Source organism: Pelodiscus sinensis, chromosome 8 (assembly GCF_049634645.1).
Source record: "Pelodiscus sinensis isolate JC-2024 chromosome 8, ASM4963464v1, whole genome shotgun sequence".
NCBI lineage: Eukaryota > Metazoa > Chordata > Testudines > Trionychidae > Pelodiscus > Pelodiscus sinensis.
Window position 1 is genome coordinate 2,251,903 of NC_134718.1, and position 26,096 is coordinate 2,277,998.

At 55.2% G+C, this 26,096-nt stretch overlaps 1 protein-coding gene across 4 annotated transcripts in view; it reads right to left on the reverse strand.

Annotated features, from left to right (window-relative positions):
- Window positions 1–24,954, reverse strand: part of TLL2 (tolloid like 2) — a 72,968-nt gene extending 48,014 nt beyond the window's left edge. For 3 of the 4 annotated variants that reach the window (XM_075934524.1, XM_075934526.1, XM_075934523.1), the window contains exons 1-2: window positions 24,783–24,954; window positions 5,545–5,655 (exon numbers count right to left, since the gene is read on the reverse strand). In XM_075934524.1, coding sequence (XP_075790639.1) covers window positions 5,545–5,655; window positions 24,783–24,894 — 223 coding nt within the window. In that variant the 5' untranslated portion in view covers window positions 24,895–24,954. The remainder of the gene's footprint in view (window positions 1–5,544; window positions 5,656–24,782) is intronic. The other variant, XM_075934525.1, reaches the window with a different exon arrangement.
- Between the last annotated feature and the right edge of the window lie 1,142 nt (window positions 24,955–26,096).

Sequence of the window (26,096 nt, forward strand, 5' to 3'; positions counted from 1 at the left end):
GAGATTTCGTGTGCTTCCCCCTGCCCCCAGGCCCTGATTGGCTTGGGGGCGGGGGAGTGGCAGGCTTGCTTGGCGGGCCGAATCCGGCTCACAGAGGCCCTTTTGCCCACCACTGCATTAAACAATGCATTTAACCGGTTAACCAATTACATGGGATTTCACATCCCTAATCTGACCACATGTTCTCTGCATGACAGGTAATCAACATAAAGCTATTAGCAATCTCCATTCAAGCCCAGCTGCATCAGCTGCCGTCTGTGTAGTTAGATTCTGAGGAGGTTTCACTGTTCAGGCTTTCTTGACTTCAATAAAAGGGACACACCCTTCCTACACCTAGACCAGAGCAAGCAAGGTGTCAGTTCAAGACGGCCAGCAGACAACAAGAATTCTGTGCTCACTGCATAAACCACTCCTCAAAAGTGAGTTCCTTCTTGGTGTATTGGTCCCGAGAACCCCGAGCAGGAATCGAAACGTCTCCGTTGCACCGCACTGAAATCAACCACACTTTCCTCGGTGTATCTGAAAACCGAACTTGGACATAAAGCGTTTCTGGGGGGGAAGTCTGGGAAGACACATTTTTGCAACCACTAGTCCTGCATCCACCTGTGCCCACGTCCGAAACCAGCTGTGCTGTGAGGATTGGGGTGTATGGGCGAGCGATTCTGTTCGGAATTTGCTTGACAGGTTTGAAGAACGTCAACTGCTCATGAAGGAAATCCAGGCAGATGAATCTGTAATAGGCAGCTGGGAATCTTGAACAAGAATAAATCCCATTCTTTTTTTTCCCCTCTCCTATTTTATGCCCCCCAAAGAATTGGTGGATCGGATCCAGAAGAGAAACATCAGTCAGTTCCCGCAAAGAAAGGTCGAACTGGCGAAGTTTGGAGCAGTGGAGGGTTTTCATCTGAACGAAAACGGCTTTCATGGGTTAAGTGGAACAATATTGCAAAGCCTGTGAAACTGCTGAAGAAAAAACATAACCCCGTTTTTTTTTATTGAAACAGGGAGAAAAAAAAAATAGAACTTACAGACTGGACACCAGCAGCCAAAAAAACAGGGGATAAGCTCATGGCAACGTCGTGTTTCTAGAAGGAGCTTTATGGATGCAGACCACCAGGTCTGGGAAGGTGTGCAGTGGCTGCTTGGTCGTGACACTTTCATGACCTTCAGGATTGCAGGCCATGAGTTTGAGTCTCACACTGGACATCCAGCCTGCTTGACTAGGACCTACTCCATTGCATAGGGGCTATTTCAGGCTGCCATACCCTGGCTATGAAACTGACATGCCTGAACGTTGATCAGCTGCATTTGTGAAAAAAGGCTAAGTCAAGTCAGGCCACTGCCAGATGGAGCACAGTTAGAGCAGCTTGCGGAGCCGGCTTTGGGATACCACATGCTCCCCCAGTTCCTAAACCTCAGGGAATGAGTAGCTACCACCAGACTGACCTTGGTGCAAATCCGAGCACTAGAAAAGCCTGATTTGAAAGGAGCAGACACAGTGTAATCTGGCAGAAGTCCTATCGACTCCCACAGGGCCAGTGCGCCCGCTAATCTTTTCCGTCCATGCGCAGACTTTTCCTGTGCATTAGTAATAATGCAGCTGCAGCAGAGAATAAGAACCCAGCGTGAGTCTCAGCGCCCAGGTGCGGTTTCAAAGATGGCAGTGAGGTTTAAAAAAAAGAGCCACTTAGGCCTGCAAAAGGATCCGATTCAATCAGCCAGACTAAAGCACGCAGCTGCAAAATAACTATCCTGGATAGACTCACCTGGTATGGAAAAGGAAAAGTGAGGTTGAAGAGTGAGAAAAATCTCGCACGGTGAAATGCAGCAGGCTGGGAAAGGAAAGTCCCATTCCAGGCACCGTTTACTTTTTGATCAAACCAAGCACTTTGGACCGATCTACAATCGTCCCCCATGGGCCGGAGAAGATCCGAACTGACGGTCTCTGATCGTGATAGCCCTCGTGCAAGAGGTCTCTTACCACTTTGATACAGGGTTGAGCTCTGTTGTCGGCAAAAACTCTCAAAGCTCTGAATTCGGAGACACTCTCGCTGGGCTGCCCGAAATCAGCGTGAAGATACATTAAACATTAGCGATAAAACGTATGGCTAAGATGATTAGCTTGAAGCAGCTGGCTTGCCTCAGCCAGGGTTCAAAATGGGTGCCTTTTAGTAATAAATAAGCAAACACAGCATAAGCTTCGTATAGTTTCCCACAAGCCATGGGCTCAGACCTACCTCTCTTACTCACGCGAGTCATCCTTACAACGGTATCTCTGTTGAAACAAGACTACTTGGGTGAGTAAAGGCTGCCAGATAAAACCCTATATCCTAACAGGATTTCCGTAATCCAGGGCAGCAGATGGTACGTGGTATAAATTACAGAACGACTGTGCCGAATCACTGTGTGATCGATTACGTTAAAGGGCTCGGTCATGACAGAGAAATTCAGGCAGGAACAGAGAGACGTTCCCAGTGGAAATCAGATGCGGAGGAGAGAGTTGGAAGGTGCAAAATGGCGAAGGAAAACGCTCTCGAACCCAGAGCAGCCAGATCGCGTAAAGTCAGGGCTCCATGAAGGGAGACGGAAATAGACGAGACACACACGCTAAGGACAGTCTCTGGAGGTTGTTCGTACTAAGGGATGGAAACCCTGAATGAGACTGTTCTCAGAGCCATTTCCTGGGGTACAAAAGGGCCTTCTCCCTGATGAATCTCACCCTCCGCATCTCAGAGAGGTAGGAAACCATTCTCCTCGGTTTCCTGATCAGCGGCAAACCACCGTGGGCAGCTCTGGAGATTTTCACAATATTTGGTCTCTCACTTAAAGCCCCAGCTGCAAGAGTCAAGAGATGGTGGGAGCATCTCAGATTTCGTTCGCACAAAGAAATGCTCTAACTTTTGCGGGTGCCGAGACAAACTGGCAACGCGTGACCCCGGAATTCCTTCGGGGGGCTCTCTCAGACACCAGACGGCCAAAGAAATCCCAAAGATTATTTTATTCACAGCTTGCGAGGTTTTTCAGACAGGCCCCTCGTTTTTTTGGAGTCGTGACGGGGGACTTCTGAAGGCCCGGGGCTGGCACGGCTGCGGATGGGGGAGTGCAGGTACAGGACAGACTATACCACTTACATCAGAGGGGCAGCCACGTTAGCGTGTCCCCCCAAAAACGAGAAGCCTTGTGACACCTTAGAGACCAGCTGATTTACTTGGGCATCAGCTTTCGTGGGCAAAACCCCGCGATCCGTGGCGGGCTGCATATGCAGCTCTGTGTGTCACATGGGCCGGAGTCACACAATATACACGCTCCCCACGTGGCCCTGCGGCAGTCACGTGGCCCACAGCTGTGCGCCGACCAGGCCACAAGCAGCCCACGGGCTGAGACCACTGCAGTAACCTTTCGTCCCCTCCTAGGGCAAACACACACAAGATGGGCAGCAGCCTCCCGTTCTGGAGCGGGAAGGGCTGGGCTGGGAACGGCCAGTCTCCAAGATCAATGGACACAGGCTGGCCCAGTGGAGCTGGGACTATTTTTGGGGTGCGGATGCTGAGCTGCACCCCCTCGTTGAGATCGGGTTGCCCACTCTCCGGGGTCTCCGTAACTGCAAATGGCAGCTGGTCTGTCCAGTCCAGGAGAGTTGGCATCTCTCACTGCTCCAGGCTGGGGCCACAGTGGGCGGGAGGGAGCAGCTGCAGAGCCCTGGGCCGACAGGGGGACCCCAGAACTGGTGGGGTTATGGAGCCTGGCAGGGCCAGCGGGACCCCGAGGACCGGCTGCAGGACCCTAGGAGGTTGACAAAGCCAGTGGGGCTAGCGGGCAGCAGGATCCCAGGGGCCCGGCACGGCTCTAGGGCTAGATGAGCCAGCCCCCACGTGCGAGAAAGCCGGGTGCAAAACGTGGGATGCTCCAGCACCCCCTCCCTCTGCCTCCCTACTTCCCACGCCTACGGGCTGGCTTGCAACCTGTATCAAGCAGAGCTGACGTGACTGTCAGGAGGCACTACAGCCAGAGAGCTACGCACGTTTAGCAACTCCACCATCCACAGGACCTCGGAAACTGCACCCCTCCCCCCCCCACACACACACACCTGACAGCTGGAGAACCCTGTAGTGGTAAATACAAAGCCCAACAGTTGCACATTTTCTCCCCCTGCCAAAACGCACCTTCCAGGGAGACTGAAGCCCAGGGAAAGCGGAAGGGAGGGGCCGGGGCTGTAGCTCTGCTAGGAGGAGCCGGGGGGGGGAGGGTGCGGATGAAGCAGTCCTGCCCCAGACAACTAAGCTGATTAGCCGCTTTCGGACACTTGGAGAGGTCACCAGGCAAGGGGGTCCCATTGATAAAAGCTCCTGGGCTCGTTCTGCACAGAGGCTGCTTTCATCCGGCTAGAAAGCAGCAGCCCAGAACAGGCACGTCTCTCAGGCGGGTTCCCCCCACTGTTCCACCAGAAAGACTCACGCACTAAAAGCTCCAGAGGTCCCAGGTTCGAATCTGCCTGTGGGCATTACACAGGTACCTCCCCTGCTCCTCTGAGACCTATTCCTGGGCACTAGGACAGATGGGATCCACCCCCACCCCCAGGTTTGCCACCTGGGCCTCACCACTTCTCTGGTAAATGACCCATATAAACTATTCAACTGGATGTGCCCGGCCTGTTTTATAGAACATCACACTATAATCCATGGCCTCTCAGTGTGGCAATTCCCCCATTAGCACTGCCCGGGGAGCGGGGGCTAGGGGTTCCAAGCTGCTGTTAAGCTAGCAATGAGAGCTGGAATTTTCAGCTCCAGTATTAGGATCCAGAGGGACCAGGTTCGATCCCCGTTGCTGACAACCCATCCCGGAACAGCAGTGTGAAACAACTGTTAATTGGATTCAATTACAGGATGAACCTCTCTAGTCCGACACCCTCAGGACCTGAGCGGTGCTGAACCGGAGAATTTGCCAGACCATAGTAGGTCAATATTGTCTAGCAGCACTGCCAACACTTCCCCTGCTTACTGGGCTCTGAAAAGACATTGCGGAGTAAAATTCGAGCTAAACAGCCCAGAGCCAGGACTGGGGGATGTAAACAAACTTTACGAGACAGCAGGCAACGTGGCCACAGCCATGCTAAGCGGCCACCCAGCTAACTCAAATCATGCCAGACCACAGAGGTTGCTGGATTACGGAGGTTCAAGCTGTACAACCACCATTGCGGGTAACTTCTGCTCATGAGATGACAATGATTTAACTGTACGGAGAGCTGGAAGAAGCGACATTATTCCACTGAGATTGTGGAGGCCAAAAATAGCCGCCGTGAGGGCCAGTTCTACTAAATGACGGCATTCCAGCTAATTCGCAGAGCTGCGGGTCAGCGTTGAGGAACATTCATTCTGGACTCCTGGAGTAAGGGCTGTAAAGCCTTGCTCTGATTGGAGTAAGCAGTGACCGCTGTGGGTTCGTGCCCATTCTTAGCCCAGGAGATGGGGAAAGGGGCTGCTTCTACGAGTCCACCATTGCCACCAAGCCAGGGCAGACATGGTCCCTCCCGTTCTCTGCACTTACCTGTCGTGTGTCTTGCATGCTCCGCCGCCTGCCCTGGTACCTCAACAGTTCTGTCTATCTGAAACAGCTTCAAGTCCTCTTCCTCTAAGGCGATGTCTCCCCAGAAGGCAGCTGGAGACAGAGACAACACAAATCAAGTCCATCCAGCCTGGCATGGGAAGCAAGTGTCAGTCTCGAAAGGCCTCGACGGGGCTCACGTTGCAGCCCCGCCGACTGGAATACGCTGGGCACGGGGAAAAGGTCGTACAGGACTAGCTCCAACGTCAGGCTCAGAGGCCAGATACAAGGGTTAAATTAAGCCCCTTTTGCTGAATAACCAGAACGGAGCGGAAGGGACTGACTTACTAGGATTCCTCATGCCGCCCCTTTGTTTTATTGCTGGCTCCACACCAGGAGCTTAAGGGGTACAATTCGCCCTTCCACCGCCCTCATTGACGACTGGGGCAATTCATCCGCATTTCCCCCAGCTAAAAAGGGAAAACGTCTACCAGTTTGCAGCTCCCGTGTGGATGTGAGCTGGGGGTTAATTTGCACCAGCTACCGTAAAGTGATGCCACAGGGGAAGTTTCGTAATTGGATCTGGCTTGCAATTTCCAGAGAGCTTTAATTTTGTAAAAAGCCTGGGGTTTAAGACAGGTGCCCTGAAAATAACAAAACAGGATACATGTCGCTGCGTCGGCGGCACAGAGAAGTAAAGCCTCTGAAATCCTTTTCCTGGGGAAAGGGACAGATTAGGATCAAGAGGACTCTGGGGTGTACAGTTACCGGTTTTGGAACGTGAACGAAAGAAGCACAGATAATGAGAAGTGGATCAGACACAAATGGCTTTTTTAGAAGAGAACATGGGTTTTGCAGAAGATTGGTGAGTAGTTGCATGGAAAGTTTGTTCATGTTCACAATAAAACGAAAAGGTCAAAGACGAAAAGAAAGAGGCAAATTCACCTCCCCCCCCCCCCCCCCCGGTCATTCCACTGAAGACACAGATTCCTAGAACACTAGGACTGGAAGGGACCTCGAGAGGTCATCAAGTCCAGTCCTCTGCCCTCATGGCAGGACCCAGTACTGTCTAGACCATGGGTTCCCAAACTGGGGGGCATGCCCATCTGTCCATCCACTCGGGCTGGCTGGGGCAGACTTTAAAAGGGCAATGCCAGCTCTGCTCTTAAAAGGCCAATTGTTTCTTTTTTTTTTTTTTTTGATCAACAAAGTTTTGCTGAAATTTTTTTTGGGGGGGGGGGTGAGGGTTTCTCAAAAATCAAAAAGGGGGCATGATGCTGAAAAATTTGAGAACTACTGCTCTAGACCATCCCCGATAGACATTTATCTAACCTGCTTTTAAATATCTCCAGAGAGGGAGATTCCGCAACCTCCCTAGGCAATTTATTCCAGTGGTTAGGGACGGATGAAATTTCGCGGGGCCCCTCCTTTGACACAGCGCATGAGCTGTGGCGCCATGGTGCATGCGCGGGGCCTCGAGAAGCGTGGGGGAGTCGCCCCGCCTGCCCCGCCCTAAATCCACCGCTGCCAGTGGTTAACAACCCTGTCAGGTAGGAAGTTTTTCCTCGTGTCCAACCTAAATCTCCCTTACTGCAGTTTGAGTCCATTGCTTCTTGTTCTATCCTCAGACGCCAGGAAGAACAATTTTTCCTCCCTCCTTCTTGCAATAGCCTTTTAGATACCTGAAAACTGCTATCATGTCCCCCCTCAATCTTCTCTTTTCCAAACTAAACAAGCCCAATTCTTTCAGTCTGTCCTCCTAGCTCATGTTCTCTAGAGTTTCCATCACTCTTGTTGCTCTTCTCTGGACCTTCTCCAATTCCTCCACATCCTTCTTGAAATGTGGTGCACAGTCAAGGAGTTATACCCGGGGTGAGCTTGACTTATTGTCCCTAGAAATGTTTGATTCTCTCCAATATCACTGTCAGTTCAATGCAAGTGTTTGTGTAACCAGTGGTGAAAGTAACTTATTTCTTACAGGTACAGTCCTAGTGCAACCCAGGCCCCTGCCAGCGCTCCCCATAGCTCCCTGCTGGCTCTTGCTGGAACTGTGCGCCATGGCGCATCTGCTTACTCTGTGGGTAACCCACACACCTGTGTGTGGCCCTCTGTCCTGTCTACTAGCACCAAAACTGCTTCGAGAGAAATCGGGGAGTCTGCTGTACGGCGTTTTAGCTCATGTGGTCGAGCTTCATACACAAAGTTCCAGAAATCCAGGGGCCTGTCAGTGCTACATTTGCATTACAGAAAACGGTCCCTGGCAGGACAGGAAACACAATCCAAGCATGCTAGCCCCCAGGAGACACCACGCTTAACTGACCACTCCAGCCACGCTGCCAAGATCACACGAAAGGCAAAAAGGATCCAAAGAGCAGAGTGAGTGAAACGATCGACAGGGAGGAAAGGGTTTTTTTAAATACAAGAGATTAACTCGAATATGCCACAGGATTTTCAAACCCAAAGGAAAGCACTAAATCCACCAAGTGGATCAGTCCCTACAGCACACCTATTTCACCCAGCTCTCTCCTTGCTAATGTACTACAGTAGCCTATACAAGTCCATTTATTATTTGTATTACAGAAGCCCCAGAACCCCAGCTAAGCTCAGGGCTCTGCTGCACTACCATTGTCCCAACAGATAGGAGACTGTCCTCTGCCACTGAACTGTTGGGTGGCCTTGGTTGATTTCCTTATCTGGAACATAGACATACCACTCCGAAAGTGCTCCGAGAGCTACTGATGAAAGCACCCTAAGAACTACCTGCTTACTACTGATCTACACTGCACTGCAGTTTCTCTGGCAGAAACAGGTCGTTCTCCTTCCTCCTCCTGAAATGTTCCTACGAAGAGGTCTCTGAGCAGGTGTGTGTTAATCACTGGAGTCCGGGGGGAGGGACTGCTTTCCAGAGTGAACCTCAGGTGGACTCTGCACTTTCTATCGCCTTCCAGACTCGCTCCCTACGCCTGGGAGTGGAGGAGGTAGCTGGCCGGACAAGAGTCTCCCCATTACACAAGAACCCTCCTTCCTTTTTGTGTCTGTAAAGACTAAGAGGCAACTAGCAGCAGGCAAGTTCAGAATATTAAAAGGCCGAGATCTTCTTTCTGCTAACCTAACCATGGCCGACATTGTAATCCATGCCTCTGAATAGCACCGCGCTCTGCTAAGACAACACCGCCTTCAGGCAGGGGAGAGCCTGCATTGTTCCTTGCAGCGGCCTATTGTATACCCCCAGGTGCCTGGTCGCGGCACTGGACAGACCTCGGCATAAGAGGCTGGCTCATTCATGCATCGTCACCTTTCATGGGAATGCTTGATCGAGTGCCAATTGGAACGAATGCTCATTCCGAGCCCGATCCTGCAGCGTGCGGATACGTAGTTTCCCGATAGGGGGCATTGTAGTGGGAATTAGTTCCACATGAGGAAGGGCCTGAGGAGAGAGCCTAGTAGATGTGCAGAGGGAATAAAGCCTGCACAGAGCAATCTCTCTGCTCCCCCATTCTATGCTTGAGCACTGACCAGCTGTGTCTGGCACCCAGCGAGCGCTGGAAACTCTCCAGGTCTGGCTTCTTGGGTTCCCAAGTTCTTTAGTATCCTCCTTTTTCACCCGGTTCCTTTGCTGCTTTCTTTTTGGGCTTTCTTCTCCCTGCCTTGCTTTAGAGGGAAAAGCGCTTTCTGGTGGGTTGATTTAAACCAGGGGGCTCTCTCAACCCCCTTCTCCAAAATCACACTCCTCCCATTCCTGAGCTGGTGGCATTTGCACAGATCCTCAGTAGAAAGATCCGCTGGGGGTGTGGGTTCAGAGAGAGGATGAGTACCAGCAAGAGCCTGAAAATTGTCCTCTGCCTGTGTAACGGGGAAGCCAGTTGCAGTGCACCACAATAACCTGAGTGCTCCTGCATGCGTGGGAGCGATGTGCTAGGCTATGGCAGTCGATCATGGACACACAGCGTCACGCCCAGGGCCTCGTCTGGAAACCCGACACAAACACAGGGGAAGTATGAACCAGGGCATGGCATCTTTGCATTGTTCTGCTCTGCAGCCACAGGTCTAGGAGAGTGAGTTGAGTTCAGAGTGTGTGTGTGTGTGTGTGTGTGTGTGTGTGTGTGTGTGTGTGTGTGTGTGTGTGTGTGTGTGTGTGTGTGTGTGTGTATACAATTTGCCAGGTGTGTGACTTTGGGGGGTTGTGTTGGGGGTGCACACGGCTGACTTTTTTAATAAACAGGTTCCCAGTAGAAATGCGTGGGCGTGGGGAAAACTAGTTCTGAAAAATGCACTGCAATTAAAACCCATTCTCGCTGTCTTCTTGGAGGAGGAGAACGACCTGACAGCACAAACTCTGGGGCTGGTCCTCAAACAATCAGGTACAGGTTGAACCTCTCTGGTCCGGCAAACTCCGTGGTCCGGCATGATTTGAGTGAGCCGGGTGTCCACTTAGCATGAGTGTGGCCAAGTTTCCCGCAGTCCCATAAAGTTTGTTTACAGTCACCAGTCCTGGCTCTCAGTGTGCTGGGCTGTGATTTAGCGCTAATTTACCCCTCCGTGTCTGCTAAGAGTCCAGCAAGCAGTGGAAGTGTTGGTGATGCTAGCAGTATTTTAAAGAAGCCTTATTAATGGCACAGGAAGAAACCATCCCAATGCGCAGCAAGGAAAGCAAATATGGTAGGCGACCAGATTGGCTTACTGGGGACATCCATGGTGAGCTTACAGCCAAAAAGGAAGCTGACAAGAAGTGGAAACTTGGACAGATGACTAGGGAGGAGTATAAATATATTGCTCGAGAATGCAGGGCAGTTATCAGGAAGGCGAAAGCGCAATTGGAATTGCAGCTGGCAAGGGATGTGAAGGGTAACAAGAAAGGTTTCTACAGGCCTGTTAGCAATAAGAGGGTGATCAGACAGGGTGTGGGGCCCTTACTGGATGATGTGGGAAAAGCTGCAGTACTCAAGGCTTTCTTTGCCTCTGTCTTCACGGACAAGGTCAGCTCCCAGAAATGCACTAGGCAAGGCAGTAGGGGAAGGACGTGGACAGCCCTTGGTGGGGAAAGAACAGGTTAGGAACTATTTAGAAAAGCTAAACGTACACAAATCCATGGGTCCGGATTTAATGCATCCGAGGGTACTGTGGGAGTTGGCAAATGTCATTGCGGAACCTTTGGCCATTATCTTTGAAAACTCATGGAGATTGGGAGAGATCCCAGGAGACTGGAAAAAGGCAAATGTAGTGCCCATCTTTAAAAAAGGGAAGGACGATCCAGGGAACTACAGATCAGCCAGCCTTACCTCAGTCCCGGAAAAATCATGGAGGGGATCCTCAAGGAATCCATTCTGAAGTACTTGGAAGAGGGGACAGTGATCAGGAATAGTCAGCATGGATTCACAAGGAGAAAGTCGTGCCTGACCAATCTGATTAGCTTCTATGATGAGGTAACTGGCTCTGTGGACATGGGAAAGTCAATGGATGCGATATACCTTGACTTTAGCAAAGCTTTTGATACGGTCTCCCAGGATATTCTTGCCAGCAAGTTAAGGACGTATGGATTGGATAAAAGGACTGTAAGATGGATAGAAAGCTGGCTAGACTGTCGGGCCCAGCGGGTAGTGATCAACGGCTCGATGTCAGGATGGCGGTCGGTTTCTAGCGGAGTGCCCCAAGGATCGGTTCTAGGGCCGGTTTTGTTCAACATCTTTATTAAAGACATGGCTGAGGGGATGGATTGCACCCTCGGCAAGTTTGCAAATGACACTAAGCTAGGGAGAGAGGTAGATACGCTGGAGGCAGGGACAGGGTCCAGGGTGACCTGGACAGATTAGAGGATTGGGCCAAAAGAAATCTGATGAGGTTCAACAAGGACAAGTGTAGAGTCCTGCAGTTGGGATGGAAGAATCCCAAGCATTGTTACAGGCTGGGGACCAACTGGCTAAGTCACAGTTCTGCAGAAAAGGACCTGGGGATTACAGTGGATGAGAAGCTGGATATGAGTCAACAGGGAGCCCTTGTAGCCAAGAAGGCTAATGGCGTATTAGGTTGCATTAAGAGGAGCATTGCCAGCAGATCCAGAGAAGTGATTATTCCCCTTTATTAGGCTCTGGTGAGGCCACATCTGGAGTGTTGTGTCCAGTTCTAGGCCCCGCACCGTAGAAAGGATGTGGATGCATTGGAGAGGGTCCAGCGGAGGGCGATCAAAATGATTAGGGGGCTGGAGCACATGGCCTAGGAGGAGAAGCTGAGGGATTTGGCTTTGTTCAGTCTGCAGAAGAGAAGAGTGAAGGGGGATTTGAGAGCAGCCTGCAACTTCCTGAAGGGAGGTTCCAAAGAGGATGGAGAGAGGCTGTTCTCAGTAGTGACCTACGACAGAACCAAGAGCAATGGGCTCAAGTTACAGTGGGGAAGGTCTAACTCTAGAACTCTCTTGCCACGGAGCTCCCGGTTATCGGAGAGGGCTCAAAGAGCCATGAGAAAGCCTTCTAGTGAGAGAGTCAAACTATTTAGCTCAACAAGGAGAAAGTTAAGGGGTGACTTGGTTATAGCCCATAAGTATCGACATGGGGAACCCATTTTTCATAATGGACTCTTCCATCTAGCCGAGAAAGGTCTAAAACATGGTCTACAGGTTGGAAGTTGATGCTAGATAAATCCAGAGTGGAAATAAGGTGTAAACGTAGAACCCTGAAGGTAACTAACCATCGGTACAACTTACCAAGCGTTGCGGGGAAATCGCCACCACGAGAATTTTAGACTCAAGACTGGATGTTCTACAACGCCTGCTCTAAGAATTATTTTGACCATAAGAAAAGCTCTCGTGCATGGCGGGAGAGTTTTATTCACAGGACGCAAACGAGAGCCGCAAGCAGGTGATGGCTCATTCGAGCTGCTTCCGCACTTCCCCCTCGAGGGGCCAGGAAGGAGGAGATGGGGTTTTGCCCATTACACATAGAACATGAGAAGCCATTCATTTTCCATAGAAACCATGTCACCATAGAAGCGAGACCAATCCAATCAGTCATGCTAATGCGCTGGAGTTCAGTTCTCAGGCCTGGGAGCGGCGTTTTGCCTGCCCAAACTGCAACAATGAAGAGATCTCAGGAGATTACCAGCTATGGCAGCCGGAGTGTATCATAAGGTGGGGGACACAATAGGGACCCAGACCCACACAGCGATGTTTCAGGTCGGGTGTGAAAACCAGAGCCAACACGCACACGTGGACTCCACAGCCAACCTCCCCTGCATCTGGGTGCAGGCAAGAGTTAAGGTCTCAGCCAACGCTGGCGTTTTTGCGTCATGAGTAGCACAGCCTAGTATTAGCCACCTGTTTCGAGAGACGGGCAGGAAACACTGCACCTGGGGGCCTGCCAGAGCCAGCACCGGCTCGGTCTCCGAGGCAAATAGAGTTATCAGAGCCTCCATGTCTGTGTACGTGGAAGTGTGTGATAGTAAATGTGTCATTAGATGGCACTCAGGCACGTGTGGTGTAGGCCCAAAGCGGTGTGCAGTGCACTGCCAATGGCTTCCTTCGGACAGCCCCTTCCCTCAGCTCTTCATACTCCTCTGCCCGCCCCTTCGCCCAGTCCCACCAGCGTTAGCCCTGCAGCTTTCACACTGTCACTTCTGCCACCAGGAACCACCCCCTCACTGTCCTACACCCTCTCAGAGCAGGGCCATCCCTGGGGGTGTGCAGGGCCCGGGACAACCCCCCTCCCCCAGCTCCAGGCACCGCCCCTTCCGGCCTCTGCTCCGCCCCATCTCCTCTCCGCAAGCCCCGCCCCTGCTATATTCCTGTCCCACCTCTTCCCGCATCATTGCCCTAAGATCCCTCCCCCCTACCGCAGACACGCGAGGGGAGGGATTAAGGTTGCACAGGCTACACTAGTCTGGAAAGAAATACTTGATTGAGATGGGCTCAAGCAGAAGACAGGCGGGCTAAGAGAGCCATTGTGTCCCCCGCCTGCTGGCTTTTCCTTGCCAAGCGCCTCTCCTTGAGCAGGTTCTGTGGGGGGTGAACAGCTGGAGGTGCCACCAGCACGGCTCACACAAACAACCCACAAAGAGCACACAACTCTCTCTGCCAGGAAAGGTGTGGTGGAACCACCGGGGGTTACCATTGAAGTAGCTGCAATGGCTTGTACAGCTGGCAATCACATGGGGTACGGCTGCATATGAGAACGCAACCGACGACTGATTTTTCCATTCAGGGGCCAAACCAAGAAATTCGGGGGGGAGAGGGGGAGAGAGAAAATCACTGTGTTTCAAACCGGAATTATTTTGGCAAAACACAACCGCAAAAACGGTCCAGCAAGCACCTCAGCCAGCTCTTTTAAAACTCTTGAATGCAAGTTATCTGGACCGCTTTAATTTTTTAAAAATCTACCTTTCATTGTTTCCATTTAACATCCTCCAGAAATACCAGTGGAATGGAAAGCGTTTTCACCATATAAGGAGATGACACCTTCCTCCCCAAATACCAGAAATATGTATCAAAAACTTCTGCTTTTCCCTTCATTATTATTGCTAATTCTACCATTCCCATCTAGGAATAGAACAATACTATGGCCAGGATTCATGTTGTTCCTAATATATTTAAAAAGCCTCCCTTCCTGTCCTCAGTTCTGCTGACCAGAGATTTCTCCTTGTAGCCCTTTACCTCCCTTATCAATTTCCTACAGTCAGAACGGGCAGGGCTTTGTGGCTACTGGAAGAGGAGCGAGTGAGAGACCGGATGGGCTGGAGCAGCGGTCATGGCTCCCAGGATCTGGCCAGGTAGGAATGGGGGTGATCAGGAGCAGCACTACCCAGTGAAAGAGACGCAACCTACTGGTGTAAACCAACCTGGGACCTCTGCAGCGTAGTGCATGAGCCTCTACAGCGGGAGCGAACAGCCAGCTGGCTCTCTGCTAGGGCTGTAGCACAAACTCATTCTAAGTGGTCTGGGGGCCTCCCCGTGGGATAGTGACACACACCCAGCAGGGCTACATTGGCACCGCCTGTTCCCAGCTCCCACCCCAGCAGCTGCCTATGCCGAGCACCCACCCTGGGTGTCATCCCCACGGGCCCGGCGCTGCCATTCGTTTGGGAGTCGCTCCAGAGGGAGAAAGGCCGAGTAAGCACAGACCGGATGGGAACACGCACCGCCAATGCCAGTGCAAACGGGAAGGAATTCCCTGGTGGAAGTTACCCAACTCCCGGGTGGGCACTCAGAGCAGGAGAACGTCCCTGGTTCATTCCCGGACCCGGCACAAGCCAGAACAGAGCCGGGCTGCTGGCCAGCCTGCTAAAAAGTGTACTGGCCGGGGGGGGAGGGGGCAGATGCATGCAGTCTATAGCATGAACCTAGAAGCTTTTGCTAATCAGTTAATCATCGACTACACTATTACACCCCTCACTCCACTAGCCACCACCTCCCATGGGCTCCTGCAATTGTCGGGGCTGCCTCTTCCCAGCCCCGCTGCCTCCATGGACTTTCAGCACCTTTGCCTGACAAGGCGCAGCCCCCAAGGCAGCAAGCGGGGGAGACCGAGGCCCGGCAAGGCAGGAATCCCCCATCCCTTAGTTCATTTAAAGCCTCCAGCAGGGAGATTTAGCGGAGGCTTAAAGCAGGGCTCCGGGCGCTGTGTCAGGAGTGTAGGTGCAAACAAACAGGCGCTCGGACAAAGGGAGTCAACACACATTTTATTAGTAAAAAGTTAATCGGCTTACAGCGCGCGGCTAAATAAGCAAAGCTCCCATTAAAGCGACCCGCCGAGAAAGGGCTCCATGGAAAAAGTTCTCGGAAGCACAATATCGCCTCTATGCGCCTTTGTAATCCGGCGCTATAAATATTCATGATGCCGGGTTAATGGGGTGCCCCGCTCTCCGCCACCACAATAGGGGTTTTGTTTCCTCTCAGGACCATGAACTTTGGAACCGTGGACCTACATTTGAGGCCTCGGCAGCCGGGCGCGGTCGCCACGCCAGGGAGGGGGCCAGAGCGGAGACAAAGCGAGGCGCGTAGAACAGAGGGCTGCTCGGGGGCTTATAAAAGCAGCTACAAGGGCCGTGGGGTGCACAGACCTTCCTGCAGGCCAGGAGCGGCCGGGGACACAGCCCCCGGGGACCTCCTGCCCCCTCGCCTACGCCCCTGCAGAAACAGGGGGATTCCGGCTTCTCCCTCGGCCCTGGGCAGGGAGCAGAAGAGGCTGAGAGCCAGCAGCAGTCACCCGCATGATACAGCCGCCCCAAGAGCAAAGAACGGGGCAGCTGCAGGCCCCGCTAGCCGCTGCCAGGGAACGGGGGAAGAGCCAAGCGTAACTCAGCCACTTGCGCACTCATCAGGCAGAGGCCTGGGCTGAGTGCAGGCCTGGCAGAGCGTTTCCCCAGAGTTAGACTCCAGTCCGCCACCCTGTCTGGGCAGTCACGTCGGCCACCCTGGCTTCGCCGCGCCGCCAAGGGGCCGCGAGTCCGGCCAGGTGTGCGCGTCTCTGAAGCCCCCGTTCCCAGAAGCAGGCGATGCCGGGAGAGTTTCTGCTTTTGGTTTCTTTAGCAGCCCTTGCTCTCCTCACAGCAGGGGGGAGAGAAAGCTCCCAGCCATGCGGCCTGGAGGGGGGCGGGATCCTCTGTGGGTCGGGGGCCGCTGGCCCACAGAAAAAAAAATCAGTCGGGGGGCTGCACAAAAGTGAAAAGCAATAAAACCACCAATTAAAAAACCAAACAAACCCCAAACACATTCCCCTCACACGCCCGAGTCTGGGCGGGGGGGGGGGGGGGCTGAGCTAGTAGGTTTTGTGGCCCAAAAATGAGGGTGGGTTGCTGGGAAGCGGGCTTGGGGCGTGGGGTCTGGGCAGGAGGGAGGGGGCAGGAGCGGGTTGGGGGCTGGTGGGTCTGGGAGGGGGGCTGCAGGAGCGGGTTGGGGGCTGGTGGGTCTGGGAGGGGGGCTGCAGGAGCGGGTTGGGGGCTGGTGGGAGGGTGCAGGGCTGGGAGGGGGCTGCAGGAGCGGGTTGGGGGCTGGTGGGTCTGGGAGGGGGGCTGCAGGAGCGGGTTGGGGCTGGTGGGTCTGGGAGGGGGGCTGCAGGAGCGGGTTGGGGGCTGGTGGGAGGGTGCAGGGCTGGGAGGGGGCTGCAGGAGCAGGTTGGGGGCTGGTGGGAGGGTGCAGGGCTGGGAGGGGGCTGCAGGAGCGGGTTGGGGGCTGGTGGGTCTGGGAGGGGGGCTGGGAGGGGGCTGCAGGAGCGGGTTGGGGGCTGGTGGGAGGGTGCAGGGCTGGGAGGGGGCTGCAGGAGCGGGTTGGGGGCTGGTGGGAGGGTGCAGGGCTGGGAGGGGGCTGCAGGAGCGGGTTGGGGGCTGGTGGGAGGGTGCAGGGCTGGGAGGGGGCTGCAGGAGCGGGTTGGGGGCTGGTGGGTCTGGGAGGGGGGCTGCAGGAGCCGGTTGGGGGCTGGTGGGAGGGTGCAGGGCTGGGAGGGGGCTGCAGGAGCGGGTTGGGGGCTGGTGGGAGGGTGCAGGGCTGGGCGGGCGGGGTAATAGTGGAGTGGGAGTATAGGGTCTGGTTGGGGGGGCTACAGGCTGGAGCAACAGCCCCCCAATGGGGAGGAGGGGAGCCCCAAGCCTCAGGGCCAGATCCAGCCCCGGAGCCGTAGGTTCCCCACCCTGGGCCTAGAGGCTCGGAAACGCCCATCAAAAGAAACCTGCGTTGTGTGTTGTGAACTCTCTTGTGATTGGAGACAAGTGGGTTCCGGGGCCTGGCTCCTCCCTCTCGAACCCACGGGGCTCGGGCCACAACCGCTGAATAAAGAAGGGCCTGGCCGTGCAAAGAGCCTGGCGCACGAGCCAGCCGGAGCTGGCGCTCCCTCACCTCGCCCGCCACATTCCCCCAAGGGCGGCCAAGCGCTCGGCAGGCAACACGCCGGAACGGCTTCCCTGCGTGCTCTGTGCAACCCAGCAGCCTCTTGCCCCAGTCAAAACCGCCCCCGATGCCCCCTTCTCGCCCCAGCCGGCGGGGAGGAAACAGAAGAGGGCCTGGTCACTTCTGCCGACCTCTCAGCTGCCGAAGGAGGAAAGCGAAGCGTCTCGGGGTGGTGCCGAGAGAACGCTCGGTGTGTCAAAGACCGGCTGGCAGGACGGAGGGGGCAGGAGCTCGGGAAGACGGCTACCGAGGCGCGTCCCTGCGCAGACCCTGCCTTGGAAGGGGCAGTGGGCCACAAGGACCACTCTGCGTTCGCCCCTTTGTACTTCCCTCTAGAGCGTCTTCGGAGCGAGGTGCTGGCTAACGATGGGGAGTCGATCGCTGGTGACCTGGGGACCAGACACGTGATGCTGGAGGGAAGCTGAAAGTCGGCCATTCCCCCGTTATCGTAGTGATACGTGGGAGGGACCAACAGCACCGCATGTGGCTTAGTGAAAGAGGCACGCGAGAGTCTAGTGCAGGGATGGGCAAAATACGGCCCCTGGGCCGGATCCAGCCCCCCACGGCCCCGCAGGGTTCCCTGGCCGCACACGCTTCTCAAAGCAGCCCGGTATTGGGGCAGCAGGTAGCCGGTTGGGAGAAGGAGACTAGAGGGAGGAAGCTGGCCGTGCAGGGAGACCGGAAGCTGGCCGGGGCAAAGGGAAGGAGGAAGACGAGGCCTGGGATGAAGAACCCAGGGGTGGAAGCTAAAGACAGGCCAGCCCAGAACGACCCAGGCCCGGGCGAGAACCGGGGACGACTGGCAACAGCCACGTTTCAACGTGAACTTTCTGCAAAAATCGGCCAAATTCTGAGAATTCTCCCCAGCATCAGCTCCAAGCCTCATTCGGCAGCGGAGGCAGCGGAGCGGGTGGCTCAGGGGGGCCGCTTGTTCCAAGGCGGGTTTTAACTGGAACAGGACACAGCAACACGCGCCGCAGTCCTGCTCCTCACGCACCATCTCCTGGCCTCTCTCAGCCGTTTGCTTCCCGATTCGGGATTCAGTCACTTGCACCATTTCCCTTCTCCGGGGGCCAACGTTTATTCAAAACTTCGCTGGCTCTGCCGCAGACCTCGCAGTGCAGGCGATTCGTATCAATGGCACAGGGAGAAGCTGTTTGGGGAGAGGTCCCAAACACAGACCATTAACCACTCCGGGCGTGCAGAGCCTGCCTCTAGCAAACACGCCCAAGTGGGAAACAAGAAGCCATCAGGGTTTCTAACTCAATAACCAACCAACCGCTCCCGGCCAGGATCGTTCCGCCTCGCAAAGGTCAGCATTTCCATCTGCTGAACCTGGGCTCCTCCCTTCTACCAGGGAAGCTAAACATGCCGGTAACCTCAACTCCGGTGGCACGGAAAAGGCGACAAAGCCGGAAACGCTGCCCAGCAGGATCAAGCCCCTGGCTAATCAGCTGCATAGGGCAGATTGCAGCACCGGGCAAAGGCGGTTTGGCTGCAGATGGACCCATGCAATCCTCAGGATCTAGGGCAGCAGGAGTCCCGCTGGGGGAAACCCTGCACTAAGCTGCCTTGGAGGCCTCGGCATAAGGCGGCACAGCGCCCCCCGGGAAGCAAGCGAATCCACCCGCCAATGAAGAGGCGCATCATGCAGCAACACTGCCCCATGCCAGGAAAGCGTCTTCGTTCCGAGGATCGTGCAGGCCGCTGAGACCAATCACTGGCCTCGGCTGCTCCTCCCTGGACACTCCTGGAGGGCCCGGCCTCTCGGGTGGGCGGTTCTTCTCCAACGGGGCTGCCCAGAGGAGAGGGGTGATGGGGAAGGCCCCACTTTCACTACAGCTGGGGCCCCAGGAGGGGACGCAAGCACACGGGCATTGGTGATGTTGGGGGGGAAGACCCCAGGGCCAGCTGCAAAGGAGATGGGGAGGGCACTTCACAGGCACACTGGGAGCACGTTCCAGGCCTCCGGAGCAGCCGGGGAGAAGGCACAAAGCAGAGAAGGTCGGAGCGGCAGCTACGGAGACCTAGGGGCTGGCAGGGAGCAGGTGACAGGGTCTGACGTAAGAGACCACCACAGACATGACTTCAGCCATAGGGCGAGGGGAGCAGACCGAGAGGTGTGACAGGGCGGAGGTACCCACGAGCCTTAACAAAAGAGCTTGGATCCAGAGCAGGCAGTCGGGGCATGGAGAGAGGGAGCATGGACCGGCCCAAGGGAGACAGAGGAGGTCAGAAGGAAAGATTTACACAGAATCCCATCGTACACCCACATCTTCAATACTGCGTACAGACGTGGTCGCCCCATCTCAAAAAAGAAACATTGGCACTGGAAAAGGTTCAGAAAAGGGCAACAAAAATGATGAGGGGTTTGGAGCGGGTCCCATATGAGGAGAGATTAAAGAGACTCAGACTTTTCAGCTTAGAAAAGAGAAGTCTAAGGGAGGGATAGGATAAAGGTCTATAACATCATGAGTGGTGTGGAAATAGCGAATAAGGAAAAGTTATTTACTTGTTCCCATAATATAAGAACTAGACGTCACCAAATGAAATGAACAGGTAGCAAATTTAAAACAAACAAAAGGGAGTTTTCCTTCATGCAGTACAGTGTCAACCTGTGGAACTCCTTGCCAGAGGATGTTGTAAAGACTAGGGTTCAAAAAAGAGCTAGATAGATTCATAGAGGTTAGATCCCTCCATGGCTGTTAGTCAGGATAGGTAGGAAAGGTGTTCCTAGCCTCTGTTTGCTGGAAATGGATAACAGGGGAGGGATCACATGATGATTACCTGTTGTGCTCACTTCCTCTGGGGCACCTGGCATTGGCCACTGTGGGCAGACAGGACACTGAGCTGGACGGACCTTTGGCCTGACCCAGTGGCCGTTCTTATGTTCTTAAGCAGGGTGGGGCAGCCGGCCAAACAGCAGCTACCGTAAAGTTCCCACGGTTGCAGAAGAGTTTGAAAAGTAACCTTGGTGCTGTCTCACAGCCCAGAAACCGGCCGGGCCAATGGATAAACCGGCAAACAACTCGTCTCCATACATGGCTAGGAGGTGGATGGGATCTGATTTAAGGTCTTTCCAGCTTCCTGGACCCTCGGCACAATTTTATTTTTGTTGCACTTATAGATTTTCTGGTAAGGAATTTCCTGTTAAAGAGCTCCCATTTTGCTTATGGAGTAGCTGGGAGCCAAATCCAGAGGAAAGCCCTCAGTAGGATTAACAGACTCGCCTGTAAAATAAAAGGAACTCCTGCGGCTTCTCGTAGGCTCCCAGAACTAACGTAGATCACGTCACCCCTCAAAGAAATGCAGCCACTTCTGGAGTAGCACGTGGCCGCTGTTTAACAGCGCACAGCAACACCGCACACTAGTTGAAGGCAGAAAGTGAAGTCTAAAAGAGCCCGATACTTATATTGTGGTCTTACCACAGTTGAATTTACACCTGGGGACTGAGGACTCTTGGTATGATCCTGTGCAGTCCCGAGTGCCCTGGGCTCCCAGGGGAGAGGAGATACTGCCCAGTGCGTGAAAAAGGCTCACTAACCCAAGCGGCTGTGGCTGTGCCTCGGATAGGTTTGAGACATCCAGCCTAGCCAAGAGAGGCAGGTTAACCCATCTCCACTTCACAAACAGGGCTCAGGTTGGCATTTCAAGCTGCCAGGGGAGGATGCAGGTGACCCCAAAAGTGACAGAAACCCCCCCAAAAAATTGTCCCCATCCTGGCGTGCTCTTTGAAGGGTCCCCATCTCTCTACTCCTTCGCTGCTAAGCGCCTTAAAGGGGCCGTCTGCAACTGCTGTCCCTGGTCTCTCTCCTTCAACTTCACCACCTCCCTGCCCTCCCCAAGGGTTCCAGCGACCACCTCCCGGCACAGCAGCATCCCCGTTTTACAGACCAGGGAGAGAAGGGGCAGAGAGGCTAAGGGACCGGCTCAAGGTGCCGCAGCATCCGAACCCAGGAGCCGGGCTGTAACTCCACGACACGGCCCCGCGGGCTTTGCCTAACAGCGACCGCTCTAATTCTGTCCAACAGCCAAGTCCGAAATCAGTTATTCCTTCCAGGGCAATAACTCAGCTCATGCTGTGCCCCAACCCCACCCCAGCACAGCACGTCTCCTCCCGTGCACTGCACACACACAGCAGGAGCTCAGAGTGCACGCAGGCATCGGGTCTTCTGAAGACCCTGCTCGATTGCAAGCATTGGGCAGGCGTGATTCCCTCTCATTCAACCGGGGAACGAGGTGCCGGGACAAAAGGACTCTGCTCCTCCTTCAGCCGGCTGCCGATGGACACTTACACCTGCCTCCAGTTGCAAAGCAGGGAATGACACACCCTGGCTACCCCTGCAGAGGAATAAGACAAACCTGTTGTCAGGGGAGGGACGAGATAAGCTACACCTGTCGGGCAAAGTGCACCTGCCACCAGACAGGGAGACCAGTGGGTGTGAGAAACTTTGCTGTGTTCCTGCCATCACTGAAAGGAAGGGCAGGCAGGGGGTGATCAGAGGGATCTGAACTGCGTGGCCGGCCATGATGCACCTGCCACGTAGCCCCGGGTGACAAGGATCCTGAGTTCACACTGGGAGTGGGACCAGCTGAATCCAAACTTCTCCCCACCCACAGTCTCCTGGGCCCCCTGCTGGAAGGAAAGGGATGTGCTTAGCACACCCGGTGCAGCGTGGATAGAAGGATGTTCATTCTCCCAATACTGGAGTTTCCTTCCCTCATGGACGTAGGGGTCTGGTTTTTTACTGGCTTCAGTTAAAATCAAAATAAGGCACAATCCAAACCAGCTGCCCATGCAGACTTGCACGGGCATAACTAGAGGTGAATTACAGCCTGTTTCATTGTTTGGGGGCCGGTTTGTGTGTAGATAAGTCCTTCTGGTTTCAGGCCAAGCACTTCCGAACCAGGGTGCCTGTTCTGTTTGTAGTATATCCATACTGCCTCTCAAGCCTGTTACAATGGCTAACCTCACTCCGGTGCATGCCCATGCTTGGCCAGTCCAACGTAGTTATGACAAACATCTATTATCTTGCCAAGATCCTGAGGCTGCACATTGCCCATCCATAGCGCCACAAAGATGGCTACATATGCTTAGAAACCCGAGTGATCCCAGATAGCTCTGGAGGAGAATGGTTGGGCACAGCCAATTGTGTAAGTTACACTGACAATTCTAACCCAGCAAGGTGAGTGTTGGAGACAGCCACTGGATTCTTTTTGTTAAGACTTTATTACTCTGGCTTCCGCTGCAACAGAGAAGTGCTAAAATACCAACTGCAATAGCCCGAAACGCAAGTGCTGATAGCAGAGCTACAAAATTCCCATTCCCAATAAGATTAGGTGGTGGAGACAATTACAGTATCTTAAATAAGGGAGGCTACATCCTCATGCGTCAGGCCATCAGCTGCTTTGATCTCCGAGACATTACATTTTGGGAAGAAATCCTTTCTCTCAGCTTCTCTCCTGACCTCAAACCTCCTCCCTCCCCACCCCAAAATGCAGTGCTTTTTTTGTGACAGCTCTGCCTGGCACCCAGTACCGGCACCTCCAGTCAGAGTTTGACAACTTTTCCTCTGGAATACTGGCACCCCCCCCCCCTTTTTTTTTTAAACACACAAAAAAAGTACTGCCAAAAATGTATGTCTCTAGAGAACCCTAGAACTCGAAGGGACCTCGAGAGGTGATCAAGTCCAGTCCTCTGCCCTCATAACAGGACCAAATACCATCTAGATTATCCCTGACAGGTGTGTGTCTAACCTGCTCTTAAATATCTCCAGTGATGGAGATTCCACAACCTCCCTGGACAGCTTATTCCAGTGTTTAACCACCCGGACAGGTAGGAAGTTTTTCCTAATGTCCAACCTCAACCTCCCTTTCTTCAATTTAAGTCCATTGCTTCTTGTCCTTTCCTCAGAGGTCCAGGAGAACATATAAGGCCTTCAGCTGGGGGGATTAAATAGCACTTCTACCCTAGCACTCTTATCTGGGAGTCAGAGGACTTCAGGCGGGTGGGCAAGCCTCGTTCACGGCAGAAAGCTCTTGTCTGGAGAGTGGTATTCCTAGGTCGCCCGGGCATGGAGCTAAAGGAAGAGGAAATGAACACCGACCTGCTCTAGCCTGGGCACCACCTGAAAAAGGCCCAATTTCCAGAGACGCTGAGCACCTGCACCTCCTGCCGAAGGGGAGGGGACCCCCATGGCTTGAAGGCTGTTTCCAGACAAGCCCCACAGCGGTGAACCCCTACAAAACAGGTTGCGCTCTCTTGCAAATCACGTGACAGATACTTAAGCATCTGGTAGATAAACAGGGAGCCACTTTACAAATGGAGACACAGGGAGGAGTCTGGACAGTGCTCCTCTGGGAAGCTCAAAAGCATCACACTGGCGCCCGCAGGAGCAATGGTGCAGGGAAGGCAGCAGTGAAACTAACAAGAATCAGGTTGGTTTCACTCTGCTGCTTGGGGAGGCTCTGAGCAGAGGGGGCCCTGCAGGGGAACTGACCACCCATCCAGGACAGTTGCTGGAGAGGCGACCGCACAGACCCTCACCCACCCACCCATAGAGGTCTAGGGGACAGGTAGGGACTGTCCCAGCCCAAAGACTAATGGGGGGGGGGGAATCTCCTCCCTGCTGCAGGGGCCAAGAAGAAACACCGGCTGCACGTGGGTCATAACTAATCACTCCCCTGCCTGCTAGTGGAAGGGGGGGGCGGGCAAAGCGCAGACACCGGGGCTTCCCTCCCCCGACTCCGAGGTCTCCAGGGAGCAGCCGGGCCCATGTCCCCGGGAAGGATGCAGCGGCTGCTTGGCGCGGCTCCCGGGCGGTCAAGAAGGGCAGCAGGGAGGTATCGCTACGCGCGCTCTGCTGTTGGAAACCGGCCCCAGGCAGCCCCGCAGACCGCCCAGGCTGGGGCGGCCCGTAACGAGGGGACATTCCCGAAGATCCCCCCGCAGCTGGAGAGGGGCCCGCGCACCCAGTGAGGCGGGGGGGGGGATGCACCCCATGCGCTGAGTCTGCCCGGGGGGGGGCGCTGAGTCTGCCCCGGGGGGGGGGCGCTGAGTCTGCCCCGGGGGGGGGCATTGCCCCTGGAGAAGCGGACACCGGAGCCGCACCCCCCCCCCCAGCTGCATCCAGGGCTCCCAAGCCTCCCGCGCGCCCAGCCCCATGTGCCGAGGATGGGGGGGATTCCTGGAGACCCCCCCCCCCCCAGCGGGCAGAGGGGGGTGCAGCCCCGCCCGCGGACACTGCGCTGCGCGCGGGGGCAGGAACTTTCCGCGGAGGGCGGCGCGGGGCTGCACCTGCCGGGCGCGGGCTGCCGGCCGCCGGGGAGCCGGAGCGGGGCGCGCTGGCCGCGGGCGGGGCTGCCCGGCACCTACCGGCTTTGCAGGGGTCGCGGTAGCCGGGCTGCTGCTCCAGGCTCGCCGCCTCCTCCGCCCGCGAGCCCCGCAGCAGCAGCAGGAGGGCGCCGAGGGGGGCAGCCCAGCGCATGGCGGGGCGGCTGCAGCGCTCGGAGCGACCCGCGGCTCTGCCCGGCCCAGGCTGCGGCGCCCGCAGCTGGGGCAGGAGCCGAGCCGGCCGCCCGCCCCCGCCGCGCCCTGGCTGGCCTCGGGCCCCGTCACTCCGGCCGGGGGCAGCCAATCCGCGGCCGCCCCCGCCCAGGCTCCGCCCCTCCGGGGGGGCCGGACGCCTCTCCGGAGGTTCCACTGGAAGGGGACAAGGAGCCAGAGCCGGGAGCGCACCTGCAGCCCCCCGTGCGCGGTGCCTCCGCGGCTGGTCCCCTCGCCCCCTGCCCTGCTCCACCTGCATGGGGGCCCGCCCCCCAGAACCAGCACGACCCCCTGGGGTGCTGGCAAAGCCACGACACTGGCCCCCTTGCTCTCTGGGGCGTCTCACCGCCCTGCCCTGCTGGGCCAGATCTCCCGGTGGCTCTGGGCAACCCCCAGCTGAGAGCCCGTCCCCCCACAGACACTGGGAAGGCTGGGCTCCTATGGGGGAAAAGCCTCTGTAGAAGAGGAAGGGGGATGGGGAAGGCAAGGCCCTATCCCCACATCCCCCTTCTACAGAGGCTTTGCCCCCATAGGAGCCAAGCCTTCCCTTGGTCCCTTCCCCTGCCTCTGATATCTGCTGTCCCAGGCTGTGCCAATTCCCCTCGTATTTCAAAAGGGATCCTGACTCTGAAACCAGGCCCATCCTCCCTCGGGCTGCTTGAGGGAGTAACTGCTTCACTCCTTGTTTTGTTCACCACCTCGGAGGGGAATAAATACTCGAAAAGTCTCCCACAAAGGGAACAGCCTCTCCAGCAACCTGCACTCTGGCTCAGCCAGGCTACTGGAGTGCTCAGCTGTGGGATGTGACTGCGTGCCCTGGAGAAATGGGCAGTTTTGCAAAACCTCTACTGATCTTCAGGATGGCCGTGCCTCACCTGGGAACTGAGTGCCAATACAACGCTCCCCCTGTAGCCATTCGCATTCAAGAACATGCTTTGGGTCTGGCAAAGTAAGTCAGCGAAGGACTGTGGTTTCCTAGTTCTTAGTTTATGGCAGGCCAGCTGATAACCATTCTCCAGGTGAGTGAATTTACAGAAACATCGCAAAGTCTCTAAGGAGGCTAGAAGTTGTAGCCTCAAACAACAAGGGAGCCCAGCCCTCTCAGGAATGCTCACTTGCCGTATTCCTACGCTGTAACAGTCT